The sequence below is a fragment of the Salmo trutta genome, chromosome 35 (assembly GCF_901001165.1).
Source record: "Salmo trutta chromosome 35, fSalTru1.1, whole genome shotgun sequence".
Classification (NCBI taxonomy): domain Eukaryota; kingdom Metazoa; phylum Chordata; class Actinopteri; order Salmoniformes; family Salmonidae; genus Salmo; species Salmo trutta.
The window spans coordinates 5,311,015-5,337,758 of NC_042991.1; the positions used below are offsets into that span (position 1 = coordinate 5,311,015).

Here is a 26,744-nt window from a genome sequence, read left to right on the forward strand (position 1 = left end):
TACCCACTCCTCTCCTTACCCACTCCTCTCCTTACCCACTCCTCTCCTTACCCACTCCTCTCCTTACCCACTCCTCTCCTTACCTACTCCTCTCCTTACCCACTCCTCTCCTTACCTACTCCTCTCCTTACCCACTCCTCTCCTTACCCACTCCTCTCCTTACCCACTCCTCTCCTTACCCACTCCTCTCCTTGCCCACTCCTCTCCTTGCCTACTCCTCTCCTTGCCTACTCCTCTCCTTACCCACTCATCTCTACCTCTCTGACTCTCTCCATCCACCTCCTTGACCTCACAACCTTACCGTTCCAGCCACAGGGCCAAGTCATAATTGGGGTGACGGTAGCGTGACTAAGGGCAGTGGTACTTGAAGTGGCCAAGGCAACAGAACAGAGGAGAGAAGAGTTGGTCACTTGTTCCATTGTTCCCACCACCATTAATACACTATTGATTGCGTTTCAAGGGCTGGAGCAGTGAAAGCTGAGGGTAGTTGGTGAAATATAGCCTACTGCTTACTGCTCATTTCCCTTCATAGCTTAGACCAGGTACAGCAACAGGTAACTGCCAAAATAAAGGAAACATCAATATAATGTCTTAATAAGGCATTGGGCCACCGCAAGCCGCCTGAATAGCTTCAATGTGCCTTGGCATAGATTCTACAAGATTCTCCACTCTTTTACCCAAGTGTGTGTTTTATTTTGGCAATTACCTGTACGTTCAACAACATGAAATATTTCATACTTGAATGTTTTTCTAGCCCTCCAGGTTTGTAGCTGTATCTAAACACGTGTTATTTAGCCTTGGATGTTGTTTCTTATCTGGGAGGGATACTGTAACAATGCCTTTAGAATATAGTTTGTTTGTTAGTTGCCTCAATAGAACAATTAATTCCAACAGACAAAAAGCTATTGAAAACTCTTTGATCGAAACAAATGCATTTAGGCTAATTGTTTGTGGAAAATGCACTTGTAAGCATGCAGTCTTTGTCAATGTCTAGGCTGTTCTGTGTCCCTGGAAGTTTTTTCTGCTTTCTTTAAACAGAAGGGACTTAATGACAATACAGCTAACATTAACCACAGAGATTTCCTTTCATGAACATCAGAGCTGAACACACACACACACACACCCACACATACACATGCGCACACACACCACACACAAAAACACACAACTATGTTTTACTATACTTGTGAAGACAATTGATTCCCATTCAAAATCCTATTTTCCCTAACCCTAACCTTAACCCTAACTCTTAACCTTAAACTTAACAACTAACCCCTAACCCTAAAATGTTCTCACTTCTCAGAATTTGTGTTGGTTTACTATTCTTGTGAAGACTTTCTGGTACTCACAAGTATAGTAAAATGTGTACACACACACACACACACACACACACACACACACACACACACACACACACAGCTACTCCTTCCATTACATATAGACTCCCTCAATAATTCCGTGGTCGTCTCCTGCTGCAGTGTAATGTTTGGCATCATGCGAGCGACATGAATTATGGAAGGCCCTGGGGTCCTGGGGGGAGCGCCCATACGGATGCCTGACTATAATTAAGGTGTGCTTTCTCAAAAACGCCGGAGAGTAAACCACTCGCTCAGCCTCGAACAAATACTCAAACATCTGAAAACACTCGTTGGTGTGTGTGTGCACGGATCACGAGGTAGTGCGCGTATTGTTGACAGAACGGGAGGTACTCTACGTCTGAGACGGTGTGTGTGACTGCGTCTGTGCATGGCGTACGTGTGGTGTGTGTGTGTGTAAGGCCGCGTCCCCTCCCTGTCTGTGTTTTGGTAAGGTTACGCGTTCTTCTTGGTAAACAACAGACAAAGAGCAACTCATCTCATGGCTGATCTCGGTTGGATCACTAACACGATTACACAATTGCACAGCTATTGCCGCTAACTCAATGAACAAAGAAAGAAGAATCACATTGAGGATATTTGGCTGTACTCGCTTTAATGAACAGAGGCTGGCTTTGCAGAATGAATCGTCTGTTGCTATCCAGCTGATTCAATCACACATTTAACATTTAAGTCATTTAGCAGACGCTCTTATCCAGAGCGACTTACAAATTGGTGCATTCACCTATAATATCCAGTAGAACAACCACTTTACAATAGTGCATCTAAATCTTTTAAAGGGGGGGTTAGAAGGATTACTTTATCCTATCCCAGTTATTCTGGTTGTCCTAGATAGTTCAAAGGATAATACAAGAAGGGGATTCCTCAACTCATCAATGTTACATAGAAAAGTTTTATAACATTCTGTTTAGGTCTGTCTGAGACAGATGAAATGGTTAAAAAAATGTAACTATATCACGTTTTATAATGACTTGATGAGATTCTGTTGGTCTTTATTACATACAGTTGAAGTTGGAAGTTTACATACACTTAGGTTGGAGTCATTAAAACTCGTTTTTCAACCACTCCACAAATGTCTTGCTAACAAACTATCGTTTTGCCAAGTCAGTTAGGACATCTGCTTTGTGCATGACACAAGTAATGTTGCCAACAATTGTTTACAGACAGATTATTTCACTTATAATTCACTGTATCACAATTCCAGTGGGTCAGAAGTTTACATACACTAAGTTGATTGTGCCTTTAAACAGCTTGGAAAATTCCAGAAAATGATGTCATGGCTTTAGAAGCTTCTGATAGGCTAATTGACATAATTTGAGTCAATTGCAGGTGTACCTGTGGATGAATTTCAAGGCCTACCTTCAAACTCATTGCCTCTTTGCTTGACATCATGGGAAAATCAAAAGAAATCAGCCAAGACCTCAGAAAACAAATTGTAGACCTCCATAAGTCTGGTTCATACTTGGGAGCAATTTCCAAATGCCTGAAGGTACCACGTTCATCTGTACAAACAATATTACCATGGGACCACGCAGCCGTCTTACCACTCAGGAAGGAGACATGTTCAGTCTCCTGGAGATGAACGTACTTTGGTGTGGAAAGTGCAAATCAATCCCAGAACAACAGCAAAAGCCCTTGTGAAGATGCTGGAGGAAACAGGTACAAAAGTATCTATATCCACAGTAAAACAAGTCCTATATCGACATAACCTGAAAGGCCGCTCAGCAAGGAAGAAGCCACTGCTCCAAAACCGCCATAAAAAAGCCAGACTACGGTTTGCACATGGGGACAAAGATTGTACTTTTTGGAGAAATGTCCTCTGGTCTGATGAAACAAAAATAGAACTGTTTGGCCATAATGACCATCGTTTGGAGGAAAAAGGGGGAGGCTTGCAAGCCGAAGAACACCATCCCAACCGTGAAGTACGGGGGTGGCAGCATCATGTTGTGGGGGTGTTTTGATGCAGGAGGGACTGGTGCACTTCACAAAATAGATGGCATCATGAGGAGGAAAATTATGTGGATATATTGAAGCAACATCTCAAGATCTGTCAGGAAGTTAAAGCTTGGTCGCAAATGGGTCTTCCAAATGGACAATGACCCCAAGCATACTTCCAAAGTTGTGGCAAAATGGCTTAAGGACAACAAAGTCAAGGTATTGGAGTGGCCATCACAAAGCCAATGCTACGAAATACTAATTGAGTGTATGTAAACTCCTGACCCACTGTGAATGTGATGAAAGAAATAAAAGCTGAAATAAATCATTCTCTCTGCTATTATTCTGATATTTCACATTCTTAAAATAAAGTGGTGATCCTAACTGACCTAAGACAGGGAATTTTTACTAGGATTAAATGTCAGGAATTGTGAAAAACTGAGTTTAAATGTATTTGGCTAAGGTGTATGTAAACTTCTGACTTCAACTGTATCTCTCTCTCCCTCTCTTCCCCCTCTCTCTAGGACCCTAAGATTCTGTCTTCGTTCGAGGCAGTGGGGAAGAAAGAGGAGGAGCTGGAGGGATGTGTCATCTGCGTCTGTAGCGGGACCGACCTCGTCAACCTCTCCTTCATGTACATGGTGGCTGACAGCCCAGACACAGCTAGGGTAAATACGCAATGTTAATATCATGTGATGGCAGCATTATTACAACGTTCATACGACATCCATACCTCATGACACGCTGCGACTGATCCGATCGACCAGGAATTGACACAGCTAGGGTAAATGCGCAGCGTTAAAACCGACACAGGGTTCATACCATTACAACGTGAATGTAACGTTGCTCAACTCGAACAGACCTAGTCAACCCCATTTTCTTTCCATGGTGGTAGTGAATCCAGACAATGCTAGGGTAATGCCATCACGCGGCCAGGATATCTCTCTGTCCCTCTCGCTCTCTCTCTCTCGCTCTCCCAGCCATCTCCCTCTGTAGATGTTAACGGTTGTCTCTCTCTCTCGCTCTCCCAGCTAGCCCTTACAGGGGTCACCATGTGAAACATTGCACTCTGGTGGTGACATGGAAAACTGTGGCTAGCCAGCCAGGATGTTTTTAGAGGAGTGTTAGAAGAAATGGGAAGATTGGAGTTCTCAGTCAGCTGGGCGCAGAAGACCCCTTTTGATGTATCCGTGAACAGGTGACGCCGAATTGTTTGATGTGGTTGTTTTAGTCGGATTCCTGATAAGACGTGTGTATATATTAGAGACGAAGCGAGAGAGAGCGAGGGGGGCGAAATGGTTAACGTGGGGTTTACACTGTAGAAGACGGAATGCGGAATGATTATAGACTACCTAGAGGTGCCATCACCAGCTGAGCTTGAAGGACACACACACACACACACACACACACACACACTAACACACGCTCATTCATGCTACCTTGTTCTCTTGCTCTCTGGTATACAGACACCAAACACACGCGCACATGAACACACCATCTCACACTCTCAGCAGGTTAGTTGCAGCAGACCTGAAGAGCTGACACAGTTGTTCACATCAACACAGCCTGTGAACAATACACACACACGCGCGCACACACGTAGCCCAGAGACAAACAGCACGCTGCCTCACGTATTAAGGGTAATGTGTCCGTTGAAAGAGAGAGAAGCCGGACAACATGTGTTATAGAGAGAGAGGCGAGGGAGATCCGAAATCAACGCTGTTTACACACACACATACAGGCAGGATAGCTGTGTGCATACATCTGCATCTGCTGTTTGGTCGTGGCTGCTTTGAAATTAAACAGAGAGAGGAAATTAAACAAACACTGTGGGTGAGGAGAGAACACACACACATAGACACGGTGAAGCGGATACGCTGTGAGTAAATAAACGTCCAGAGAAGGCCGTACGCGTGTGTGTGTGTATTGTGTAAGTTCACTACATGACCAAAAGTATGTGGACACCTGCTCGTCCAACGTTTCATTCCAAAATCAGGGATATTAATATGGAGTTGGTCCCCCTTTGCTGCTATTACAGCCTCCACTGTACTGGGAAGGCTTTCCACTAGATGTTGGAACATTGCTGCGGGGACTTGCTTCCATTCAGCCACAACAGCATTAGTGAGGAAGGGCACTGATGTTGGGCGATAAGGCCTGGCTCGCGGTCGGCGTGATAATTCATCCCAAAGGTGTTCGATGGGGTTGAGGTCAGGGCTCTGTGCAAGCCAGTCAAGTTCTTCCAAAACCGATCTTTGCATACAATTTCTGTATGGACCTCGCTTTGTGCATGGGGCCATTGTTATGTTGAAACAGGAAAAAGCCTACCCGAAACTGTTGCCACAAATTTGGAAGCATAGAATCGTCTATGATGTCATTGTATGTAGAGGTCAGCTGATTATGTTTTTTTTTTTTCAATGCCGATACCGATTATTGGAGGGCCAAAGAAGCCGGTGCCGATTAATCGGGCAATTTTTTTTTTTGTTATTTTTTTGTTGTTGTTGTAATAATGACAATTACAACAATACTGAATGAACACTTATTTTAACTTAATATAATACATAAATACTATCAATCTAGCCTCAAATAAATAATGAAACATGTTCAATTTGGTTTAAATAATGCAAAAACAAAGTGTTGGAGAAGAAAGTAAAAGTGCAATATGTGCCATGTAAAAAAGCTAATGTTTAAGTTCCTTGCTCAGAACATGAGAACACATGAAAGCTGGTGGTTCCTTTTAACATGAGTCTTCAATATTCCCAGGTAAGAAGTTTTAGGTTGTAGTTATTATAGGAATTATAGGACTATTTCTCTCTATACGATTTGTATTTCATATACCTTTGACTATTGGATGTTCTTATAGGCACTTTAGTATTGCCAGTGTAACAATATATACTTCGGTGTATTGATTTTAAGAAAGGCATTGATGGTTAGGTACAGTCGTGCAACGATAGTGCTTTTTTTCGTAAATGCGCTTTTGTTAAATCATCTCCCGTTTGGCGAAGTTGGCTGTCTTTGTTAGGAAGAAATAGTCTTCACACAGTTCGCAACGAGCCAGGCGGCCCAAACTGCTGCATATACCCTGACTCTGTTGCAGAGGTGACACATTTTCCCTAGTTAAAAGAAATTCATGTTAGCAGGCAATATTAACTAAATATGCAGGTTTAAAAATATATACTTGTGTATTGATTTTAAGAAAGACATTGATGTTTATGGTTAGGTACACGTTGGAGCAATGACAGTCCTTTTTCGCGAATGCGCACCGCATCGATTATATGCAACACAGGACAGGCTAGATAAACTAGTAATATCATCAACCATGTGTAGTTAACTAGTGATTATGATTGATTGTTTTTTATAAGATAAGTTTAATGCTAGCTAGCAACTTACCTTGGCTTCTTACTGCATTCGCGAAACAGGCAGGATCCTCGTGGAGTGCAATGTAAAGCAGGTGGTTAGAGCGTTGAACTAGTTAATCGTAAGGTTCCAAGATTGAATCCGCAAGCTGACAAGGTAAAAATCTGTCGTTCTGCCCCGAACAAGGCAGTTAACCCACCGTTCCTAGGCCGTCATTGAAAATAAGAATGTGTTCTTAACTGACTTGCCTAGTCAAAAAATATAAAAAATAAAAAAACATTTAAAAAATCGGTGGCCAAAAATACCGATTATTATGAAAACTTGAAATCGGCCCTAATTAATCGGCCATTCCGATTAATCGGTCGACCTGTTGTATGTTGTAGCTTTAAGATTTGGTCCCTACTTTCCTCCCTCCATCTTTCAAATAACCGTCACACCTTGTTACCCACTCCTCTCCTTACCCACTCATCTCTACCTCTCTGACTCTCTCCATCCACCTCCTTGACCTCACAACCTTACCGTTCCAGCCACAGGGCCAAGTCATAATTGGGGTGACGGTAGCGTGACTAAGGGCAGTGGTACTTGAAGTGGCCAAGGCAACAGAACAGAGGAGAGAAGAGTTGGTCACTTGTTCCATTGTTCCCACCACCATTAATACACTATTGATTGCGTTTCAAGGGCTGGAGCAGTGAAAGCTGAGGGTAGTTGGTGAAATATAGCCTACTGCTTACTGCTCATTTCCCTTCATAGCTTAGACCAGGTACAGCTACAGGTAACTGCCAAAATAAAGGAAACATCAATATAATGTCTTAATAAGGCATTGGGCCACCGCAAGCCGCCTGAATAGCTTCAATGTGCCTTGGCATAGATTCTACAAGATTCTCCACTCTTTTACCCAAGTGTGTGTTTTATTTTGGCAATTACCTGTACGTTCAACAACATGAAATATTTCATACTTGAATGTTTTTCTAGCCCTCCAGGTTTGTAGCTGTATCTAAACACGTGTTATTTAGCCTTGGATGTTGTTTCTTATCTGGGAGGGATACTGTAACAATGCCTTTAGAATATAGTTTGTTTGTTAGTTGCCTCAATAGAACAATTAATTCCAACAGACAAAAAGCTATTGAAAACTCTTTGATCGAAACAAATGCATTTAGGCTAATTGTTTGTGGAAAATGCACTTGTAAGCATGCAGTCTTTGTCAATGTCTAGGCTGTTCTGTGTCCCTGGAAGTTTTTTTCTGCTTTCTTTAAACAGAAGGGACTTAATGACAATACAGCTAACATTAACCACAGAGATTTCCTTTCATGAACATCAGGGCTGAACACACACACACACATGCCCACAATACACATGCGCACACACACTCACACACAAAAACACACAACTATGTTTTACTATACTTGTGAAGACTTTTTGGGGACCAACAATTAATTCCCATTCAAAATCCTATTTTCCTTAACCATAAACCCTAACTCTTAACCTTAAACTTAACAACTAACCCCTATTTTGTAAGTTCACTACATGACCAAAAGTATTTGGACACCTGCTCGTCAAACATTTCATTCCAAAATCAGGGTTGTTCATTTGGAGTTGGTCCCCCCTTTTGCTGCTATAACAGCCTCCACTCTTCTGGGAAGGCTTTCCACTACATGTTGGAACATTGCTGTGGGGACTTGCTTACATTCAGCCACAAGAGCTTTAGTGAGGAAGGGCACTGATGTTGGGCAATAAGGCCTAGCTCGCGGTCGGCGTTCCAATTCATCCCAAAGGTGTTCGATGGGGTTGAGGTCAGGGCTCTTTTCAAACCATTCAGGTTCTTCCAAAACCGATCTCTAGAAACCATTTCTGTATGGATCTCGCTTTGTGCACGGGGCCATTGTCATGTTGAAACAGGAAAAAGTCTCCCCGAAACTGTTGACCCAAAGTTGGAAGCATAGAATCATCTTTAATGTCATTGTATGTTGTAGCTTTAAGATTTCCCTTCACTGGAACTAAGGGGCCTAGCCCGAACCATGAAAAACAGCCCCAGACCATTATTCCTGCTCCACCAAACTTTACAGTTGGCACTATGCATTAGGTCAGGTAGCGTTCTCCTGGCAATCCTGATTCATCTGTCGGACTGTCAGATGGTGAAGCGTGATTCATCACTCTAGAGAACACGTTTCCGCTGCTCCAGAGTCAAATGGAGGGGAGCTTTACACTGTTCCAGTCGACGCTCGGCATTGCGCATGGTGATCTTAGGCTTGTGTGCGGCTGCTCGGCCATGGAAACCCATTTCATGAAGCTCCCGACGAACAGTTCTTGTGCTGATGTGTGCTTCCAAAAGCAGTTTGGAACTCAGTAGGGAGTGTTACGATATTTACGCAATATGCACTTCAGCACTCGGCGCTCCCATTCTGTGAGCTTGTGTGGCCTACCACTTCGCGGCTGAGCCCTTGTTGCTCCTAGACGTTTCCACTTCACAATAACAGCACTTAAAGTTGACAGAGGCAGCTCTAGCAGGGCAGAAATCTGATGAGCTGACCTGTTGGAAAGGTGGCATCCTATGACGGTGCCATGTTGAAAGTTACTGAGCTCTTCAGTAAGGCCATTCTGCTGCCATTGTTTTGCTATGGAGATTGCATGGCTGTGTGCTCTATTTTATACACCTGTGAGCAACGGGTGTGGATGAAATAGCTGAATCCCCTAATTTGAAGGGGTGTCCACATACCTTTTGGATATATAGTGTATGTATGTGTGAACGCTTGTGTTTGTTTCTTTCTTTCTTTGTTTGTTTGCAGAAGTGGACGGAGGGTTTGAGGTCAGTGATCCACAATTTCAGAGCCAATAACGTCTGTCCTATGACCTGCCTCAAGAAACAGTGAGTAGACACCCATTCAAAAGTCTATTTTCCTTAACCCCTAAACCTAACTCGAACCCTTAACTCCTAAACCTAACCCTAATTGTAACCCTTCCGTCCCTCTCCTAACCCCTAAGCCTAAGATTGCCTTTTTCCTTGTAGGGACCGGCTAAACGCCCCCACTTGTCTGAATTTTCATTGCTTTACTATAGAAAACCCCAAAACGCACACACACATGCTGACACAAACACACACCTCAATATGTGTTGTCTCTCCTCTTTTTTTTAGTTGGATGAGGATGTGCTTTCTGACCAATGTGAACGGCAAAATCCCAGTGAGAACGTAAGAGACCCTTCAGTTAGTAATAACATTTATCGGTCATTTGAGTTGATCCAGTCGACGTTGTGGTGACAGCTGACTCGCTCCGTTTCAGCATCACGCGGACGTTTGCGTCTGGGAAAACAGAGAAAGGAATCTTCCAGGCTCTGAAGGAACTGGGACTGCCGAGTGGAAAGGTAAAGGGGATGTTGTGCGCGGTACCTTTTTATTGTAATCCTGTCGTCGGGTCTACCTCCCGTCTTCAGAATGATGGCGTCGGACACCGTTGTGTAACATGTATCATGTCGTTCTTTCCCTCAGAACGATGAGATAGAACACTCGGCGTTCCCCTTTGACATCTTCTATGCCCTGACTCAGAAGATCTGCCCTCGCACTGACATCGAGGAGCTCTTCAAGAAAATGTGAGCGGTGACTAACTCCACTCCCCAGACCTCTTCTGCTGTTACTCTCCCCTCTCGATGATCTAACCTGCTCTGCTCTAGAAAGCTAGCTGCACCATAAATGCTAGTCACATCTGAGTGTACAGTAAGGGTAGGCGTAGCAAGGTCTTATGCTGGTTGAGAAGACATCTTGTCAATGTCAAAACTGGTTGGAAATATGTATTTTCAACCAGTTTTGCTCACTGGTCAGGCGTTTACAGTACAACATCTATATAGCATTTTATTGCTATGTTTTTTTCCAGCATGGTCCCAACAGTGATTATTGTAGTGAAGAGGTATTTAGTAGAGGTTGACCGATTATGATTTTTCAACACCGATGCCGATTATTTGGAGGACCGGGGAAAAAGCCGATACCGATTAATCGGCCGTTTTTAAAAAAAAAAAATGTATTTGTAATACAATACAATTACAACAATACTGAATGAACACTTATTTTAGCTTAATATAATACATCAATAAAATCAATTTAGTGGCAAATAAATAATGAAACATGTTCAATTTGGTTTAAATAATACAAAAACAAAGTGTTGGAGAAGAAAGTAAAAGTGCAATATGTGCCATGTAAGAAAGCTAACGTTTAAGTTCCTTGCTCAGAACATGGGAACATATGAAAGCTGGTGGTTCCTTTTAACATGAGTCTTCAATATTCCCAGGTTAGAAGTTTTATCTTGTATTTATTATAGGAATTATAGGACTATTTCTCTCTATACGATTTGTATTTCATATACCTTTGACTATTGGATGTTCTTATAGGCACTTTAGTATTGCCAGTGTAACAGTATAGCTTCCGTCCCTCTCCTTACTCCTACCTGGGCTTGAAACCAGGAGCACATCGACAACAGCCACCCTCGAAGCAGCGTTACCCATGCAGAGCAACGGGAACAACTACTCCAAGTCTCAGAGCGAGTGACGTTTGAAACGCTATTAGCGCGCACCCCGCTAACTAGCTAGCCATTTCACATTGGTTACACCAGCCTTATCTCGGGAGTTGATAGGCTTGAAGTCATAAACAGCGTGATGCTTGAAGCATTGCGAAGAGCTGCTGGCAAAACGCATGAAAGTGCTGTTTGAATGAATGCTTACGAGCCTGCTGGGGCCTACCACCGCTCAGTCAGACTGCTCTATCAAATCATAGACTTAATTATAATATAATAAACACACAGAAATACGAGCCTTAGGTCATTAATATGGTCGAATCCAGAAACTATCATCTCGAAAACGAAACGTTTATTATTTCAGTGAAATACGGAACCGTTCCATATTTTATCTAACGGGTGGCATCCCTAAGTCTAAATATTCCTGTTACATTGCACAACCTTCAATGTTATGTCATAATTACGTAAAATTCTGGCAAATTAGTTCGCAACGAGCCATGCGGCCCAAACTGTTGCATATACCCTGACTCTGCATGCAATGAACGCAAGAGAAGTGACACAATTTCACCTGGTTAATATTGCCTGCTAACCTGTATTTCTTTTAGTTAAATATGCAGGTTTAAAAATATGTACTTCTGTGTATTGATTTTAAGAAAGGCATTGATGTTTATGGTTAGGTACAGTCGTGCAATGATTGTGCTTTTTTCGCAAATGCTCTTCTGTTAAATCATCACCCGTTTGGCAAAGTTGGCTGTCTTTGTTAGGAAGAAATAGTATTCACACAGTTCGCAACTAGCCAGGCGGCCCAAACTGCTGCATATACCCTGACTCTGTTGCAAGAGAAGTGACACATTTTCCCTAGTTAAAAGAAATTCATGTTAGCAGGCAATATTGACTAAATATGCAGGTTTAAAAATATATACTTGTGTATTGATTTTAAGAAAGACATTGATGTTTATGGTTAGGTACACGTTGGAGCAACGACAGTCCTTTTTCGCGAATGTGCACCGCATCGATTATATGCAACACAGGACAGGCTAGATAAACTAGTAATATCATCAACCATGTGTAGTTAACTAGTGATTATGATTGATTGATTGATTGATTGTTTTTTATAAGATAAGTTAAATGCTAGCTAGCAACTTACCTTGGCTTCTTACTGCATTCGCATAACAGGCAGGCTCCTCGTGGAGTGCAATGTAAAGCAGGTGGTTAGAGCGTTCGACTAGTTAATCGTAAGGTTGCAAGATTGAATCCCAAAGCTGACAAGGTAAAAATCTGTCGTTCTGCCCCTGAACAAGGCAGTTAACCCACCGTTCCTAGGCTGTCAGTGAAAATAAGAATGTGTTCTTAACTGACTTGCCTAGTTAAATAAAGGTGTAAAAAAAAAAGGCAAATCGGTGTCCAAAAATACCGATTACCGATTGTTATGAAAACGTGAAATCGGCCCTAATTAATCGGCCATTCTGATTAACCGGTCGACCTCTAGTATTTAGTAACAGTTTGGGTTGATAACTGTAGTAAATATACTGTTTATGTGAATGACAGGAGAGAGAGAGTGTTGTTCTACAGTGCATTCGGAAAGTATTAAGACCCCTTCCCTTTTTTGAAATGTTGTTACGTTAGTCTTATTCTAAAATGGATTAAATAAAAAAATGTCCTCAATCTACTCACAATACCCCATAATGACAAAGCAAAAAAGTTTTTTTGCTCAAATATTTTTTTAAACGGAAATACCTTATTTACACAAGTATTTAGACACTTTGCTATGAGACTCGAAATTGAGCTCAAGTGCATCCTGTTTCCATTGATCCTCCTTGAGATGTTTATACAACTTGATTGGAGTCCACCTGTGGATAGTTCAGTTGATTGGACATTATTTGGAAAAGCACACACCTGTCTATATAAGGTCCCACAGTTGACAGTGCATGTCAGAGCAGTGACCAAGAACCTGATGGTCACTCTGACAGAGCTCCAGAGTTCCACTTTGGAGATGAGAGAACCTTCCAGAAGAACAACCATCTCTGCAGCACTCCACCAATCAGACCTTTATGGTAGAGTGGCCAGACGGAAGCCACTCCTCAATAAAAGGTACATGACAGCCCACTTGGAGTTTGCCAAAGGCACTTAAAGGACTCGCAGACCATGAGAAACAAGATTCTCTGGTCTGATGAAACCAAGATTGAACTCTTTGGCCTGAATGCCAAGCGTCACGTCTGTAGGAAACCTGGCACCATCCCTACGGTGAAGCATGGTGGTGGTAGCATCATCCTGTGGGGATGTTTTTCAGCGGCAGGGACTGGGAGACTTGTCAGGATCAAGGGAAAGATTCACAGAGCAAGCTACAGAGAGATCCTCGATGAAAACCTGCTCCAGAGTGCACAGGAGCTCTAAGTGGGGCGAAGGTTCACCTTCCAACAGGACAACGACCCTAAGCACACAGCCAAGACAACGCAGGAGTGGCTTCGGGACAAGTCTCTGAATGTCCTTGGAGTTGTCCAGCCAGATCCCAATCGAACATCTCTGGAGAGACCTGAAAATAACTGTGCAGCGACGCTCCCCATCCAACCTGACAGAGCTTGAGAGGATCTGCAGGCAAGAATGGGAGAAAGTCCCCAAATACAGGGTGTGTCAAGCTTGTAGCGTCATACCGAAGAAGACTCAAGGCTATAATCGCCCACAAAGGTGCTTCAACAAAGTACTGAGTAAAGGGTCTGAATGTGATATATATATATTTTTTTTAATACATTTGCAAAAAATTCAAATAAACTGTTATTTGCTTTGCCATTATGTGGTATAGTGTGTAGATTAATGAGGATTCTTTTTTTGCCCCTCCATTTTAGAACAAGGCTGTAACGTAACAAAATGTGGAAAAAGTGCTCTGAATACTTCCCCAATGCACTTTATGTTGGTGTTTGTTGAGAGATCAAATTTCTTAGACAGTCTGCAGCTGCTCTACTAATAACCCCCGGTCAACCTAATCTGCTTAATCAGGGACACATTAACACCTTTTGTTTTAAACTAACTCAATGGTTCTTAAATGTTTGACCAGTGGTGATGTTAACATGTTCTAGAATGTTCTTGTGAAAGTGTAACATGACAGTGCTCTATTTTTACCCTTAAAAAAAAAAAAAAGAATTCTGCTTTCTAGTTACTGACTGACTGAGAGGGTTTTAAGAATCCTAACATTTTGTCTTTCTAATGAATTCCTTTGCAGCAATGGGGACAAAAGTGATTTTTTAAACGTAGACCAGTTAGTCAGATTTCTGAATGAAGTAAGCTCTTTATCATTCATTAACTTCACTGTGTGAGTGCTTGATCCCTCCCCTCTCACCTGGCATAGGGTAGAAGTTGCCCTTAGGCACAGATCTAGGATCAGTTAACATAGGGGGGGGGATAACAATGCAAAACTGACCTTAAATCATTGTCTAGGGATAACTTCATCCTGACCCTCTAAGCTGCACGCCTCCCACCCCCAACCTATTTCTCACCACCCCCCGCATACTTGTGACTGATTGTGTAACCCTGGCGACCTGGGGAGGGAGGGGCTCCCGTTTCGGCCATCTTGCCTGTTCCTCGCTGCCTGTTTGTCTGTCTGTCTGCTAGTTGTCTCTGCTTTGGCTGAAAAACTTACCTGCTTCCACTTCTATCTTCTGTACGTGTGCCCGCTTCTCTTTCTCTGTGTGCAATGCTGAAGTGGATCCCCAGTAGTACAAAGGCTCTGAAAAATGTGTTCCCTCCTGCTTTAGTGGCCAGTGGTGTTGTCATGTCTCTCTTCTTGTAGGACCACACACGTTAGCTCCCTACTTCTGACTAGCACACACACACACCTCTTCTCCCCACCTCATTGCAGTAGCTCTGTACCAGTAACTGGCTTTTTGGTTTTCATTTCAACACCCACAAATGAAAGATGTGTTTGTACTGGATAGTACTATATCCATTGTCACGGTGTCAGCCCGCATTTGTTTGTAAGCGTCAGCTGTGTGTGTGTGTGTGTGTGTGTGTGTGTGTTTTAATTGCTGTCTCTTGTCCTAATGGTCCCGATCCTAACCTGAGAAATTGAACAGAGGTGGTTCGTTAAAGCAACCCTCACATGATGTGTAGCTTAACCCCTTTGCGTAAGACCTGAAAACTGGTGTTGGCTTCACGAGCTAATTAGATCAGCGGGATAAAATGGTTTTATGGCACGCAGAAGACACCGGGTTCAACTCAGTTGGTCACATGACTTGTGCGCGTAAAGTTTCTCGAAAGTAGCTTAAAACCATGAAGGCGTTTCTGCGAGGTTTTGCCTGAAGTCGGGCATTAGTTTTCATGGGTAGATCTGCGCAGAAGCTCGACTTACATGCCCATTTCTCAAGTTAGGAATGGGTCCCAATGTTCTTAGTGTGCAGTGACGTGTGTGTGTGTGTGAGTGAGACGGTCTTGTGTATCATTGCGTTCTCCAGAACCAGCGCGACCCGCGGCTAAATGAGATCCTGTTCCCCTTCTACGACCCTAAACGAGCCATGCAGATCATCGAGAAGTACGAGAGAGACCCCGACCTTAAGAAGAAAGGTGAGAGAGTGGGATGGATGGAGAGAGAGAGAGAGAGAGAGAGAGGGAAGAGCACTGCTGCCCTCTTCTGGTGAATAACAGAAGAGCACACCGCCCTCATACTAATGGGCCCGCATGTTTGGTTGTGTGAGAGTTGAGGAAAAACTAAGTTAAACACACACTCTTAGACACTCTCTTACTCCCCCTCTGCTCCTCCTCCTCTCCCCCCAGGCCGTATGTCCAGCGATGGCTTCTGCAGGTACCTGATGTCAGATGAGAATGCCCCGGTGTTCCTGGACTGCCTGGAGCTGTACCAGGACATGGAGCAGCCGCTGGCCCACTACTTCATTGCCTCGTCCCACAACACCTACCTGAACGGGAGGCAGTTCGGAGGGAAGTCCTCCGTGGAGATGTACAGACAGGTGCTGCTCTCCGGCTGCAGGTAGGGGTGGAGGGGTGTGTGTGTGTGTGTGCGCGTGTGTTTTATGCAAAGTGTGTAAACTGTTTTTGTATTTGTGTCAGGTGTGTAGAGCTGGACTGCTGGGATGGGAAAGGAGAAGACCAGGAACCTATCATCACTCACGGCAAGGCCATGTGTACTGACATCCTCTTCAAGGTACACACACACACACTCACATTCACGCTCACTCAAAGAATGAAGACGATTAGTCAGAACGTTGTGTTCATTGCGTGTGGCAAGTCTGCCCTCTTGTGTTGATAGATTGATACTGCATCTGATTGCAACCTGCAGCTCTCCCATTGGAAGTTTCACTGCGGTTATTGATCAGACACTCACCTCCAGAGAGACTTAAGGAGAACGATAAATAATGGATCCAGGGTGATTTTTAACATCAATCCCCATGTTGCTGTTCCCCCCCCCCTCAAAAAGGATGTGATCTCAGCCATCAGGGAAACGGCCTTTGTGACGTCTGAGTATCCCGTGATCCTGTCATTTGAAAACCACTGCAGGTAGGATTTCACAATGATCCAGAATATTTTTGACAACTTTGTACACGACAATGTTGTTATTTATTCCTGTGCAAGAGGGAAAATAGGGAACTAACACTCGCACTTGTCTTTTCTTACCAGCACAGCCTTTGCTGATAACTATATTGAGGGGAATATTGACGTACTATGGCTGTGATATGTGGTTGTCTCACCTAGCTAGCTCTCTTAAGACGAACGCACCAACTGTAAGTCGCTCTGGATAAGAGCGTCTGCTAAGTGACTCAAATGTCAATGCAAATGTCTTGATGCAAGTGTTTGATCGCGTGCGTTAGCATTTCACAATGATCCACAATCATTTTGACAATTTTACACATAACAAGGTTATTATTTATTCCTGTACATCTGATCGAAATGACATGTAACTATTATTGCATTTGATTTAATGGCGACAACAACAACAACAACAAAATCCTGTGTGTTTCAGTAAACCCCAGCAGTACAAGATGGCTCGTTATTGTGAGGAGATCTTTGGAGAATACCTACTGAGGCATCCTCTTGAGGGATTCCCTGTGAGTCCACCTTCTAGCACACTGTATATCTATACCTGTCTGTTTCTTATCTACAGTGTCTGTATCTGTACCGTGTCTGACATTTTGATGATGACTGGACATAATAAAGAATGTGGATGTAATATTTCCATGCTACAAAAAAAAGAACCGTTTACTGTAAATGTCTTGAGTCGTTTTATTTTTTTTTAAACGTAATGTTTGCTGCTGTTGCCAGGTTGAAGCGGGTCGTCCCTTGCCCTCTCCCAACGATCTCAAACGCAAAATCCTCATCAAAAACAAGCGCTTGAAACCCGAGGTGGAACAGAGTACGTTGACAGCGACAGTCTTGTCTTTTCACATGATTGTTAACTTCATTCAAAGATTCATTTCATATCCCTTAGTTTCACACAGATGTTGCTACTGCTGGACCTGCCTGTTCTGAGTCATTCTGTATGTTGTTTTTTGATTGACTTACACTGTGTTGACTTGTGTTGTTGTGTGTGTTCTGCAGAGCAGTTAGAGTCTTTTAAGAAGCACATGGAGGCAGGAGAGACCAACACACCAGCCATCTTACTAGGAGCAGAGACAGAGGAAGATGTGGAGAACGGTGAGTGTGTATGTGTGTGTGTGTGTGCAGATATTTACGTTTGTGTACGCCTGTTCTTCTTTTCATTTTTGTGCTGGTGTGTAGTCACTTTGGATGCTGAGATATTCAGGCAATTTGAATCGGTTGACTGGAGTAGATGTGTCTTTGTGACCAGTGCTGTTTCTACACTTAGAAAAAAAGGAACTGTCTACAACCTGAAGGGTTCTTCAGCTGTCCCCATAGGAGAACCCTTTGAAGAACCCTTTTTGGTTCCAGGTAGAAACCTTTCGGGTTGTATATAGAACCCTTTCCACAAAGGGTTCGAACCTGGAACCAAAAATAGTTTTCCTATGGAGACAGCTGAAGAACCATTTTGGAACCCTTCTTTTCTAAGAGTGTAGACATAAGCGACATAAGCTGCCGCTTAGGAAGTCACCGGGGGTCTCAGCTTACCGTTGGCTAGGATAGCAGAATACACAGTGTGCAATTTTGAAATGTGTTAGTGCATCAGCAGCATTTCTCTTGTTATGTCAGTCACTGACAGTCACTCAATTAGCCCACGTCAGCTAACATTTTATAGATTGTAAGCAATTTTTTTTCAGTCTCGCCAGCTATCTAAACCTTCTAGTAATCATGGTTGAATTACTGACCAGGCACGCAAGGCACGAACCCAGTGGCCCTGACCTCCAGGGTGACCCCATTCAGATATTATATGAACGTGGCATAAGTCATGGCAAAATGTGTAGAATTGCAGGACATTCACTTTAAAGCTTCACATTTTTCTCTCTGCCACCCAGAGGGGGGGCAACTAAAATGTTTTCTCCTCAAGGTGAATTGCGGGGGGGGCCCTGTTTTGAACGGTGTGTGTTGGAGGGTAACTGTGTGTTTCTGTAGCTCTTGGTGATGTGAAGGATGTGATTCCTGACTTGAAGACGAGTACATCAGAGGAGCCTAGTGAAGAGAACAGCCTCAGCACCAGTGTCAGTATCAGTGACAGTGTCAGCGTCAGTGTGAACAAAGACGGAGAGGAGAAGGAGAGGGACAACAGCATCAAAAAGGTAGACATTTTGTGAATAGAATTTGTGTTTTTAGGTAAGACTTTGTAACCTATGAGCCAAAAAGAGTCTCTGTGTTCAGTTGTGTGTTCAGGTGATGACAGAGATACATTATGTACACGTCATGTTGATATACTGTAGTATATTTGGTCTGTAGTACAGTGCCTACATACAGTAATCACAGCCCTTGACGTTTCCACTTTCTGTTGTGTTACAAAGTGGATTTAATTGTACTTTTTTTTGTCAACAATCTACACAAAATACTCTGTCAAAGTGGAAGACAAATTTGAATTTTTTTATTTAATTAATGGCAAATAAAGCACTAATATATTGATTACCGTAATTTCCGGACTATAAGCCGCAACTTTTTTCCCATGCTTTGAACCTTGCGGCTTAAACAATGACGCGGCTAATATATGGATTTTTCCCGCTTTCAATTTTCAGTGGTTTCAGTGCACAGGAGGAGGAAGATAGTGACCAATGACTTTCTTGGTAGGCTACTGTTTACTGCTAATTTTTTATTTTTTGTTACAAGCCGTGTTTCGTTAAAGCCTATTTATTTTTGTTACAAGCCGTGTTTCGTTAAAGCCTATTTATTTTTGTTGCAAGCCGTGTTTCGTTAAAGCCTATTTATTTTTTTTACAAGCCGTGTTTCGTTAAAGCCTGTGTAAAGTTAATTTGTTTCAATGTACCGGTAGGCACCTGCGGCTTATAGACATGTGCGGCTTATTTATGTTCAAAATAATACTTTTTTTTAAATTCAGTGGGTGCGGCTTATATTCAGGTGCGCTCAATAGTCTGGAAATTACGGTAGATAAGTACTCAACCCCCTGAGTCAATAAATGTTAGAATCACCTTTGGCAGTGATTACAGCTATGAGTCTTTCTGGCTAAAGTCTCTTAAGAACTTTGCAAACCTGTGTTGTACAATATTTGCCCATTATTCTTTTTTACATTCTTCAAGCTCTGTCAAGTTGGTTGTTGATCATTGCTAGACAGCCATTTTCAAGTCTTGCTATATATTTTCAAGCAGATTTAAGTCAAAACTGTAACTAGGTCACTCAGGAACATTCAATGTCGTCTTGGTAAGTAACCCCAGTTTATACACTACCGTTCAAAAATTTGGGGTCACTTAGAAATGTCATTGGCCTCATGGTGAAATCCCTGAGCGATAAATGTTTTATGAATTTGTAAAAGATATACAGTACCAGTCAAACGTTTGGACACACCTACTCATTTTCTTTATTTTTACTATTTCCTACATTGTAGAATAATAGTGAACACATCAAAACTATGAAATAGCACATCATGTAGTAACCAAAAAAGTGTAAAACAAATCAAAATATGTTTTCTATTTGAGATTCTTCAAAGTAGCCACCCTTTGCCTTGATGACAGCTTTGCTCACCCTTGGCATTCTCTCAACCAGCTTCATGAGGTAGTTACCTGGAATGCATTTCAATTAACAGGTGTCCCTTCTTAAAAGTTAATTTGTGGAATTTCTTTCCTTAATCTTACATCTAGGCGATCCGCTAGCGTAACCCCATTCCGCCAGCTTAACCCCTAGCCAACAGCCAATGGGATTGCATGGCGCGAAATACAAAACCTCAAAAATCCAATAATTTCAATTTTTCAAACATACGACTATTTTACACCATTTGAAAGATAAACCTCTCCTGAATCCAACCACGTTGTCCGATTTCAAAAAGGCTTTACAGCGAAAGCAAAACATTAGATTATGTTAGGAGAGTACATAGACAAAAATAATCACACAGCCATTTTCCAAGCAAGCATATATGTCAATAAAACCCAAAACACAGCTAAATGAAGCACTAACCTTTGATCTTCATCAGATGACACTCCTAGGACATTATGTTATACAATACATGTATGTTTTGTTCAATCAAGTTCATATTTATATGCAAAATCAGCTTTTTACATTGGCGCGTGATGTTCAGAAAATGTATTCCCACCAAAACCTCCGGTGAATTTACAAAAATACTCTACATAAACGTTGACAAAATACATAACAATTATTTTAAGAATTATAGATACAGAACTCCTTTATGCAATCGCTGTGTCAGATTTTAAAATAGCTTTTCGACAAAAGCACATTTTTCTATATTCTGAGTACATAGCTCGCCATCACTGCGAGCTATTCAGACACCCGCCAAGTTCGGCGCAAACTAAACTCAGAATTAGTATTAGAAATATTGTATTACCTTTGCTGATCTTTGTCAGAATGCACTCCCAGGACTGCTACTTCCACAAGAAATGTTGTTTTTGTTCGAAATAATCCATAGTTATGTCCAAATACCTCCGTTTTGTTCTTGCGTTCAGGTCACTATCCAAAGGGTAACGCGTGAGCGCATTTCGAGACACAAAAAGTCAAAATGTTCCATTACCGTACTTAGAAGCATGTCAAACGCTGTTTAAAATCAATTTTTATGGTATTTTTTACGTAAAATTGCGATAATATTCCAACCAGACAATAGTGTATTCATTCAAGGAGGAAAAGAAAAAACAGCGTGCTCGCAGGAACGTGCACATCCAATCTCTTTGTCCCCAGGCAGTCCACTTAGAAACTGAGCTACTATACTCTGCCCAGTGACAGGGGAATTCTCAAAACACTTTCTGAAGGCTTTAGACAGCCAATGGAAGCCTTAGAAAGTGCAACGTGACAGCACAGATACTGTAGTTTCGAAAGGGACTAGAAAGAAGAACTACATTTCTCAGATCCTACACTTCCTGGTTGGATTTTTCTCAGGTTTTTGCCTGCCATATGAGTTCTGTTATACGCACAGACACCATTCAAACAGTTGTAGAAACGTCAGAGTGTTTTCTATCCAAATCTACTAATAATATGCATATTCTCGTTTCTGGGCAAGAGTAGTAACCAGTTTAAATCGGGTACATTTTTTCATCTGGCCGTGAAAATACTACCCCCATCCATATCAGGTTAATGTGTTTGAGCCAGTCAGTTGTGTTGTGACAAGGTAGGGGTGGAATACAGAAGATAGCCCTATTTGGTAAAAGACCAAATCCATATTATGGCAAGAACATTTCAAATAAGCAAAGAGAAACGACAGTCCATCATTACTTTAAGACATGAAGGTAGGTCAATCCGGAAAATGTCAAGAACTTTGAAAGTTTCTTCAAGTGCAGTCGCAAAAACCATCAAGCGCTATGATGAAACTGGCTCTCATGAGGACCACCACAGGAAAGGAAGACCCAGAGTTAAAACTCTGCTGCAGAGGATGAGTACATTAGTTACCAGCCTCAGAAATTGCAGCCCAAATAAATGCTTCACAGAGTTCAAGTAACAGACACATCTCAACATCAACTGTTCAGAGGAGACTGCATGAATCAGGCCTCATGGTCGAATTGCTGCAAAGAAACCACTACTAAAGGACACCAATAAGAATAAGAGATGGCTTGGGCCAAGAAACACGAGAAATGGACATTAGACCAGTGGAAATCTGTCCTTTGAGATTTTTAGTTCCAACCGCTGTGTCTTTGTGAGACGCAGAGTAGGTAAACGGATTATCCGCATCTGTGGGTCCCACCGTGAAGCATGGAAGAGGAGGCGTGCTTTGCTGGTGACACTGTCAGTGATTTATTTTGAATTCAAGGCACATTTGTACCGTATGTATATATATTTTTTTATCCACTTTGACATTATGGGGTATTATCTGTAGATCAGTGACACAAAATCTAAATTGAATAAATGTTATATTCAGGCTGTAACACAACAAAACCTGGAAAAAGTCAAGGGATGTGAATACTTTCTGAAGGCACTGTATATTTAAGCAATGAGGCCTGAAGCGGTGTGGTATATTAGATAATATGCCACGGCTAAGTGCTGTTCGTACGCACAACGCGAAGTGGAGTATACCATATACCACCAACCCCAAGGTGCCTTATTGCTATGATAAACCGGTTACCAGCATGAATAGAACAGTAAACAAGTATGTGTCACACATGGTACAGTATATTTCACCATCGTTTACAGTTTACTATTGGTCAGGTGGTGGAGGAGGATCCAACAGAGATGTCTGAGGCCACAGAAGCTACAGACGCCACAGACATCTCCGAGGCTTCTGAGGATAACAACAACAAGAAGGTATGGGCGTCGGTTCAGCTGCTCTTTCTCTCTTTACTAACCTCTCCCTACCGTTGAGCGTATAGCCTTCTCTCTGACCTGTAGCTCTTGTAAAGCTCTTTCTCCGGACAGGGAATGTATATATCGATAACGAGAGTGTAACTAACGTTGTGCTTTATAATGACTGTACTTTTATTCAGACTCGAGGCTTCTCTGTGTACATAGTGGGGACCGGGAGACAACAGATGTGTGTTCCGTGTAAAACGACAGTGTGTTTTCTGCTCCTGTGTAGACTGGGGAGACGACGGATGACGAGGAGGCTCTGATAGCCTCGTACACGTACGTAGGAGCCACCACCAACATCCACCCCTACCTCTCCGCCATGGTTAACTACGCACAGCCTGTCAAGTTCCAGAGCTTCGACGTCGCAGAAGGTAGTCTCCAATTTCGGGTTATGCTGAATCAATTGGTTTTGTGTGTTTTGCTATGATCAACTTAAAGCTTTTTGTAGAACTTCCAGAACTATGCTGGTTAGTTGGAGTATGGCGCTTGCAACCTCAGAGTTGTGCGAAGTGGGTAAACTTTTGGATGTGTCAGAGATATCAGATGCTCTCTCGCTCTCTCTCTCTCTCTCTCTTTCTCTCTTCCCTTATCTCTCTCTTTCTTTCTCTCTCTCTCTCGCTCTCTCTTCCCTTATCTCTCTCTCTTCCCTTATCTCTCTCTCGCTCTCTTGCCCTCTCGCTCTCTTGCTCTCTTGCCCTCTCGCTCTCGCTTGCCCTCTCTCCCTCTCGCCCTCTCTCTTTCTCTCTCTCTCCCTTTCTGTCTCTCTCTCTCCCTCTCTTCACTCTCATTGTAACTCTACTTTCTCTTCTCCCTCCAGAGAGGAACATCCACCACAACATGTCGTCGTTTAATGAGTCAGTGGGACTGGGTTATCTGAAGACCAACGCCATCGAGTTTGTCAAGTATCCTTTGGTCCAGTGTCAACACTCACACAGCATGCGAATACCCACAGACAACGCAGACACAACGGAGAAACATTAAAACATCAAAAAATAAACGATCCCAAAAATAAATAACCCCAAAAATACATTGGTCCAATATTTCCTGATCTGTAAAGTAGTGGCCCATAGTCCGTCATGCTACTATTTATCTTAATGAATGACTGCATTAAAATCAACTGACTCCTTTGATTTTTCTAGACCGCAACAAAACCAGTATCTATAGTGGACCAGATCTGAAGTGTTGTAGCAGTTTTAGGTCACACAGATATGAGCCATGACAGGGAGGGCCAGACTATCCCGTACTTACACCTTGTTTGTTTTAAAGTCTCCATCTGTGGAAAAACTGCTCAAGTTCCTCTGGGGGAGAGACCGATGTGCCTTTTGGAATGGGGAATACACACACACACACACACACATTCCAGTGGGAATGCAGGACCCAAGCTGTTACCTTCTAAAAATAGGCCTGTGGTCTGTTCGACTCGCTACACACACACACACACACACACACAGACCACTGTTTCAACATCCAGACCTCAGGTGGTGTATGTACTGTGCAACCCGACAGAACACACACCATACATACACTCACGCAACTTCCACTCGCACGTGGACAAGCGTTATGTTCCCGAACATCGGCGTCCAGCTACAACAAGCGTCAGATGAGCCGGATCTATCCTAAAGGAGGCAGGGTGGACTCCAGTAATTACATGCCTCAGATCTTCTGGAACGCAGGCTGCCAGATGGTCTCCCTTAACTACCAGACCCCAGGTACTGTACTGGAGCATGTTAACCCCGCCGCGCAGACAGGCTCATACTGTAAATACAACACGGACGCAGATTCACATGCGACACACGCCCCCTCGCGTAACCCTATGCCGCTGTCAATCCGAGGGATGCAACGCACGCACGCACACACACACACACACACACACACACACACACACACACACACACACACACACAAGCCCTAGGTAGTGTTTGCTTCCTGTTCATGGTGAGTCATTTTACCCCCTACAACACACATGCTCTCACAGACACACACACAATCACTCTCTCTCTCTCTCTCTCTCTCTCTGTCTCACTCTCTCTCTCCCTCTCTCTCTCGCTCTTTCTCTCTCTCTGTCTCTCTCTCTTTCTTTGTCGCTCTTTCTCTCTCTCTGTCTCTCTTTCTTTGTCGCTCTCTCTCTTTCTCTCTCCGTCTCTCTCTCTTTCTCTCTCCGTCTCTCACTGACACACACAAACACACATTCAAGCATCTGTAGTTAGCAGATGCTGCCCCATGTCTGAGGGCATTGGGGTTGGAACATATGGCCCCCTGTGAGTGGGCATGTGTAGGGCTGGAGGGGGCTGAGTGCTGGGGGGGGGGGGAAGAGATGGCAGTGAGGTGGAAAACCCTCCTCTCTTCTCTCTCCCTCTGGGATTTGCAACAGCAACAATAGTGGTTGAAGAAATCAACACGTCACAAATGAATTGAATCGATCTGAAAAATGTCGTCTGTGTCGCCGTAACGTGTGTCCGCTTCAAGAAGAGTGTGTGCGTCTGTGATTTCCATTGTAATAGCTCCAAAAACAGTCTCTCTCTCTCTCCTGTCTCTCTCTCTCTCCTGTCTCTCTCTCTCTCTCCTGTCTCAGATCTGGCCATGCAGTTGAACCAGGGAAAGTATGAGTACAATGGATCCTGTGGGTAGGTGTTACTGCCGTTCCTCGCTCCTTTCCTCCCTCCTTTCTCTTTCTCCCCTCTCCATCCCTCCCTCCTCGTCCGTCCGTCCCTTTCTCTCCTCTCTGAAAGCTCATCAATTAAAGCGTGTCGCATCTCATTAGTGGCCGCCAGCGGCGATCGTAGCTACCGTCCTCCTCGGAGCCAATCAGATGGCAGGAGCTGGCGCTCCTCTCGCTATGCCACTATCTCGCTGATGGGGCTCCCCGCTTTCCTCCTCTTGTCCTTTCTGTCCCTCTCTCCTTTCTCTCTCCGTTCTCTCTCTCTCTCCTCTCTCTCTGCCTCTGCCCCGGGGCTAGGCTTTCACCCCTCATGTCAGATATTTCATATGGGAGGAGATCAGTAATGACAGAAACACCCCTATCTCTTAATGTGCTTCTAATGCCACTCTCACCCTTAACTAATGTCACACACACACACACACACACACCCCTATCTCTTAATGCTTCTTCTAATGCCACTCTCCGCCTTAACTATTGTTAAGGCGGAGAGCCTTCTCTCTCTCTCTCTCTCTCTCTCTCTCTCTCTCTCTCTCTCTCTCTCTCTCTCTCTCTCTCACACACACAGTCTCTCACACACACACAGTCTCTCCTAATGCGTCTCCCATCCTAACCCAACTCCCGAACACGCAGGCTAGGATCCCGTCATCAGGATTCGGGCTAACTCACTGTAACCGTGTGAGCCCTAATGCAAACGATATCGCACTAATGATCACTGTTGTACTCATTGGTACAACCACCTATCCGTTCCTCTAGCTATGCATCAGGCTGTCTCTACAACACGATTTAGACGTGGCTCTTGTACCACACACACTTGGAAACACTCTACTAGCGCGTTACAGAAAGTGTTTAAACGTAGAGTCCGGAGTTTGTGTTTTGACCCTGCTTGGCCACCGTCCCCTCCGCTCTCTTCCACCAGGTATCTGTTGAAGCCAGACTTCATGCGTCGCTCAGACAGGATGTTTGACCCCTTCTCAGAGACACCTGTGGACGGGGTCATTGCTGCTACCTGCAGTGTACAGGTATGAGATTAGGGGTTCAAAGTTCACAGGACAGAGAGGGAGATGGAGGTAGTTGGCGTTTGTTGTAGTTTAT

The 26,744-nt window shown here is 43.3% G+C and overlaps 1 protein-coding gene across 9 annotated transcripts in view; it reads left to right on the forward strand.

Moving 5' to 3' along the window:
- The window catches only part of LOC115174483 (1-phosphatidylinositol 4,5-bisphosphate phosphodiesterase beta-4), a 135,134-nt gene that overhangs the window by 86,184 nt on the left and 22,206 nt on the right, over positions 1-26,744 (forward strand). For 7 of the 9 annotated variants that reach the window (XM_029733040.1, XM_029733039.1, XM_029733047.1 and 4 more), the window contains 20 exons: positions 3,836-3,979; positions 9,449-9,528; positions 9,796-9,849; positions 9,941-10,022; positions 10,147-10,247; positions 14,379-14,436; positions 15,607-15,715; positions 15,926-16,136; positions 16,217-16,310; positions 16,584-16,663; positions 17,127-17,211; positions 17,426-17,516; positions 17,702-17,797; positions 18,671-18,834; positions 22,841-22,951; positions 23,223-23,364; positions 23,811-23,895; positions 24,578-24,702; positions 25,566-25,617; positions 26,569-26,671. In XM_029733040.1, coding sequence (XP_029588900.1) covers positions 3,836-3,979; positions 9,449-9,528; positions 9,796-9,849; positions 9,941-10,022; positions 10,147-10,247; positions 14,379-14,436; positions 15,607-15,715; positions 15,926-16,136; positions 16,217-16,310; positions 16,584-16,663; positions 17,127-17,211; positions 17,426-17,516; positions 17,702-17,797; positions 18,671-18,834; positions 22,841-22,951; positions 23,223-23,364; positions 23,811-23,895; positions 24,578-24,702; positions 25,566-25,617; positions 26,569-26,671 — 2,067 coding nt within the window. Of the gene's footprint in view, positions 1-1,258; positions 1,725-3,835; positions 3,980-9,448; positions 9,529-9,795; positions 9,850-9,940; positions 10,023-10,146; positions 10,248-14,378; positions 14,437-15,606; positions 15,716-15,925; positions 16,137-16,216; positions 16,311-16,583; positions 16,664-17,126; positions 17,212-17,425; positions 17,517-17,701; positions 17,798-18,670; positions 18,835-22,840; positions 22,952-23,222; positions 23,365-23,810; positions 23,896-24,577; positions 24,703-25,565; positions 25,618-26,568; positions 26,672-26,744 lie in introns of those variants that run through there. The other 2 variants (XM_029733048.1, XM_029733046.1) reach the window with 2 other exon arrangements.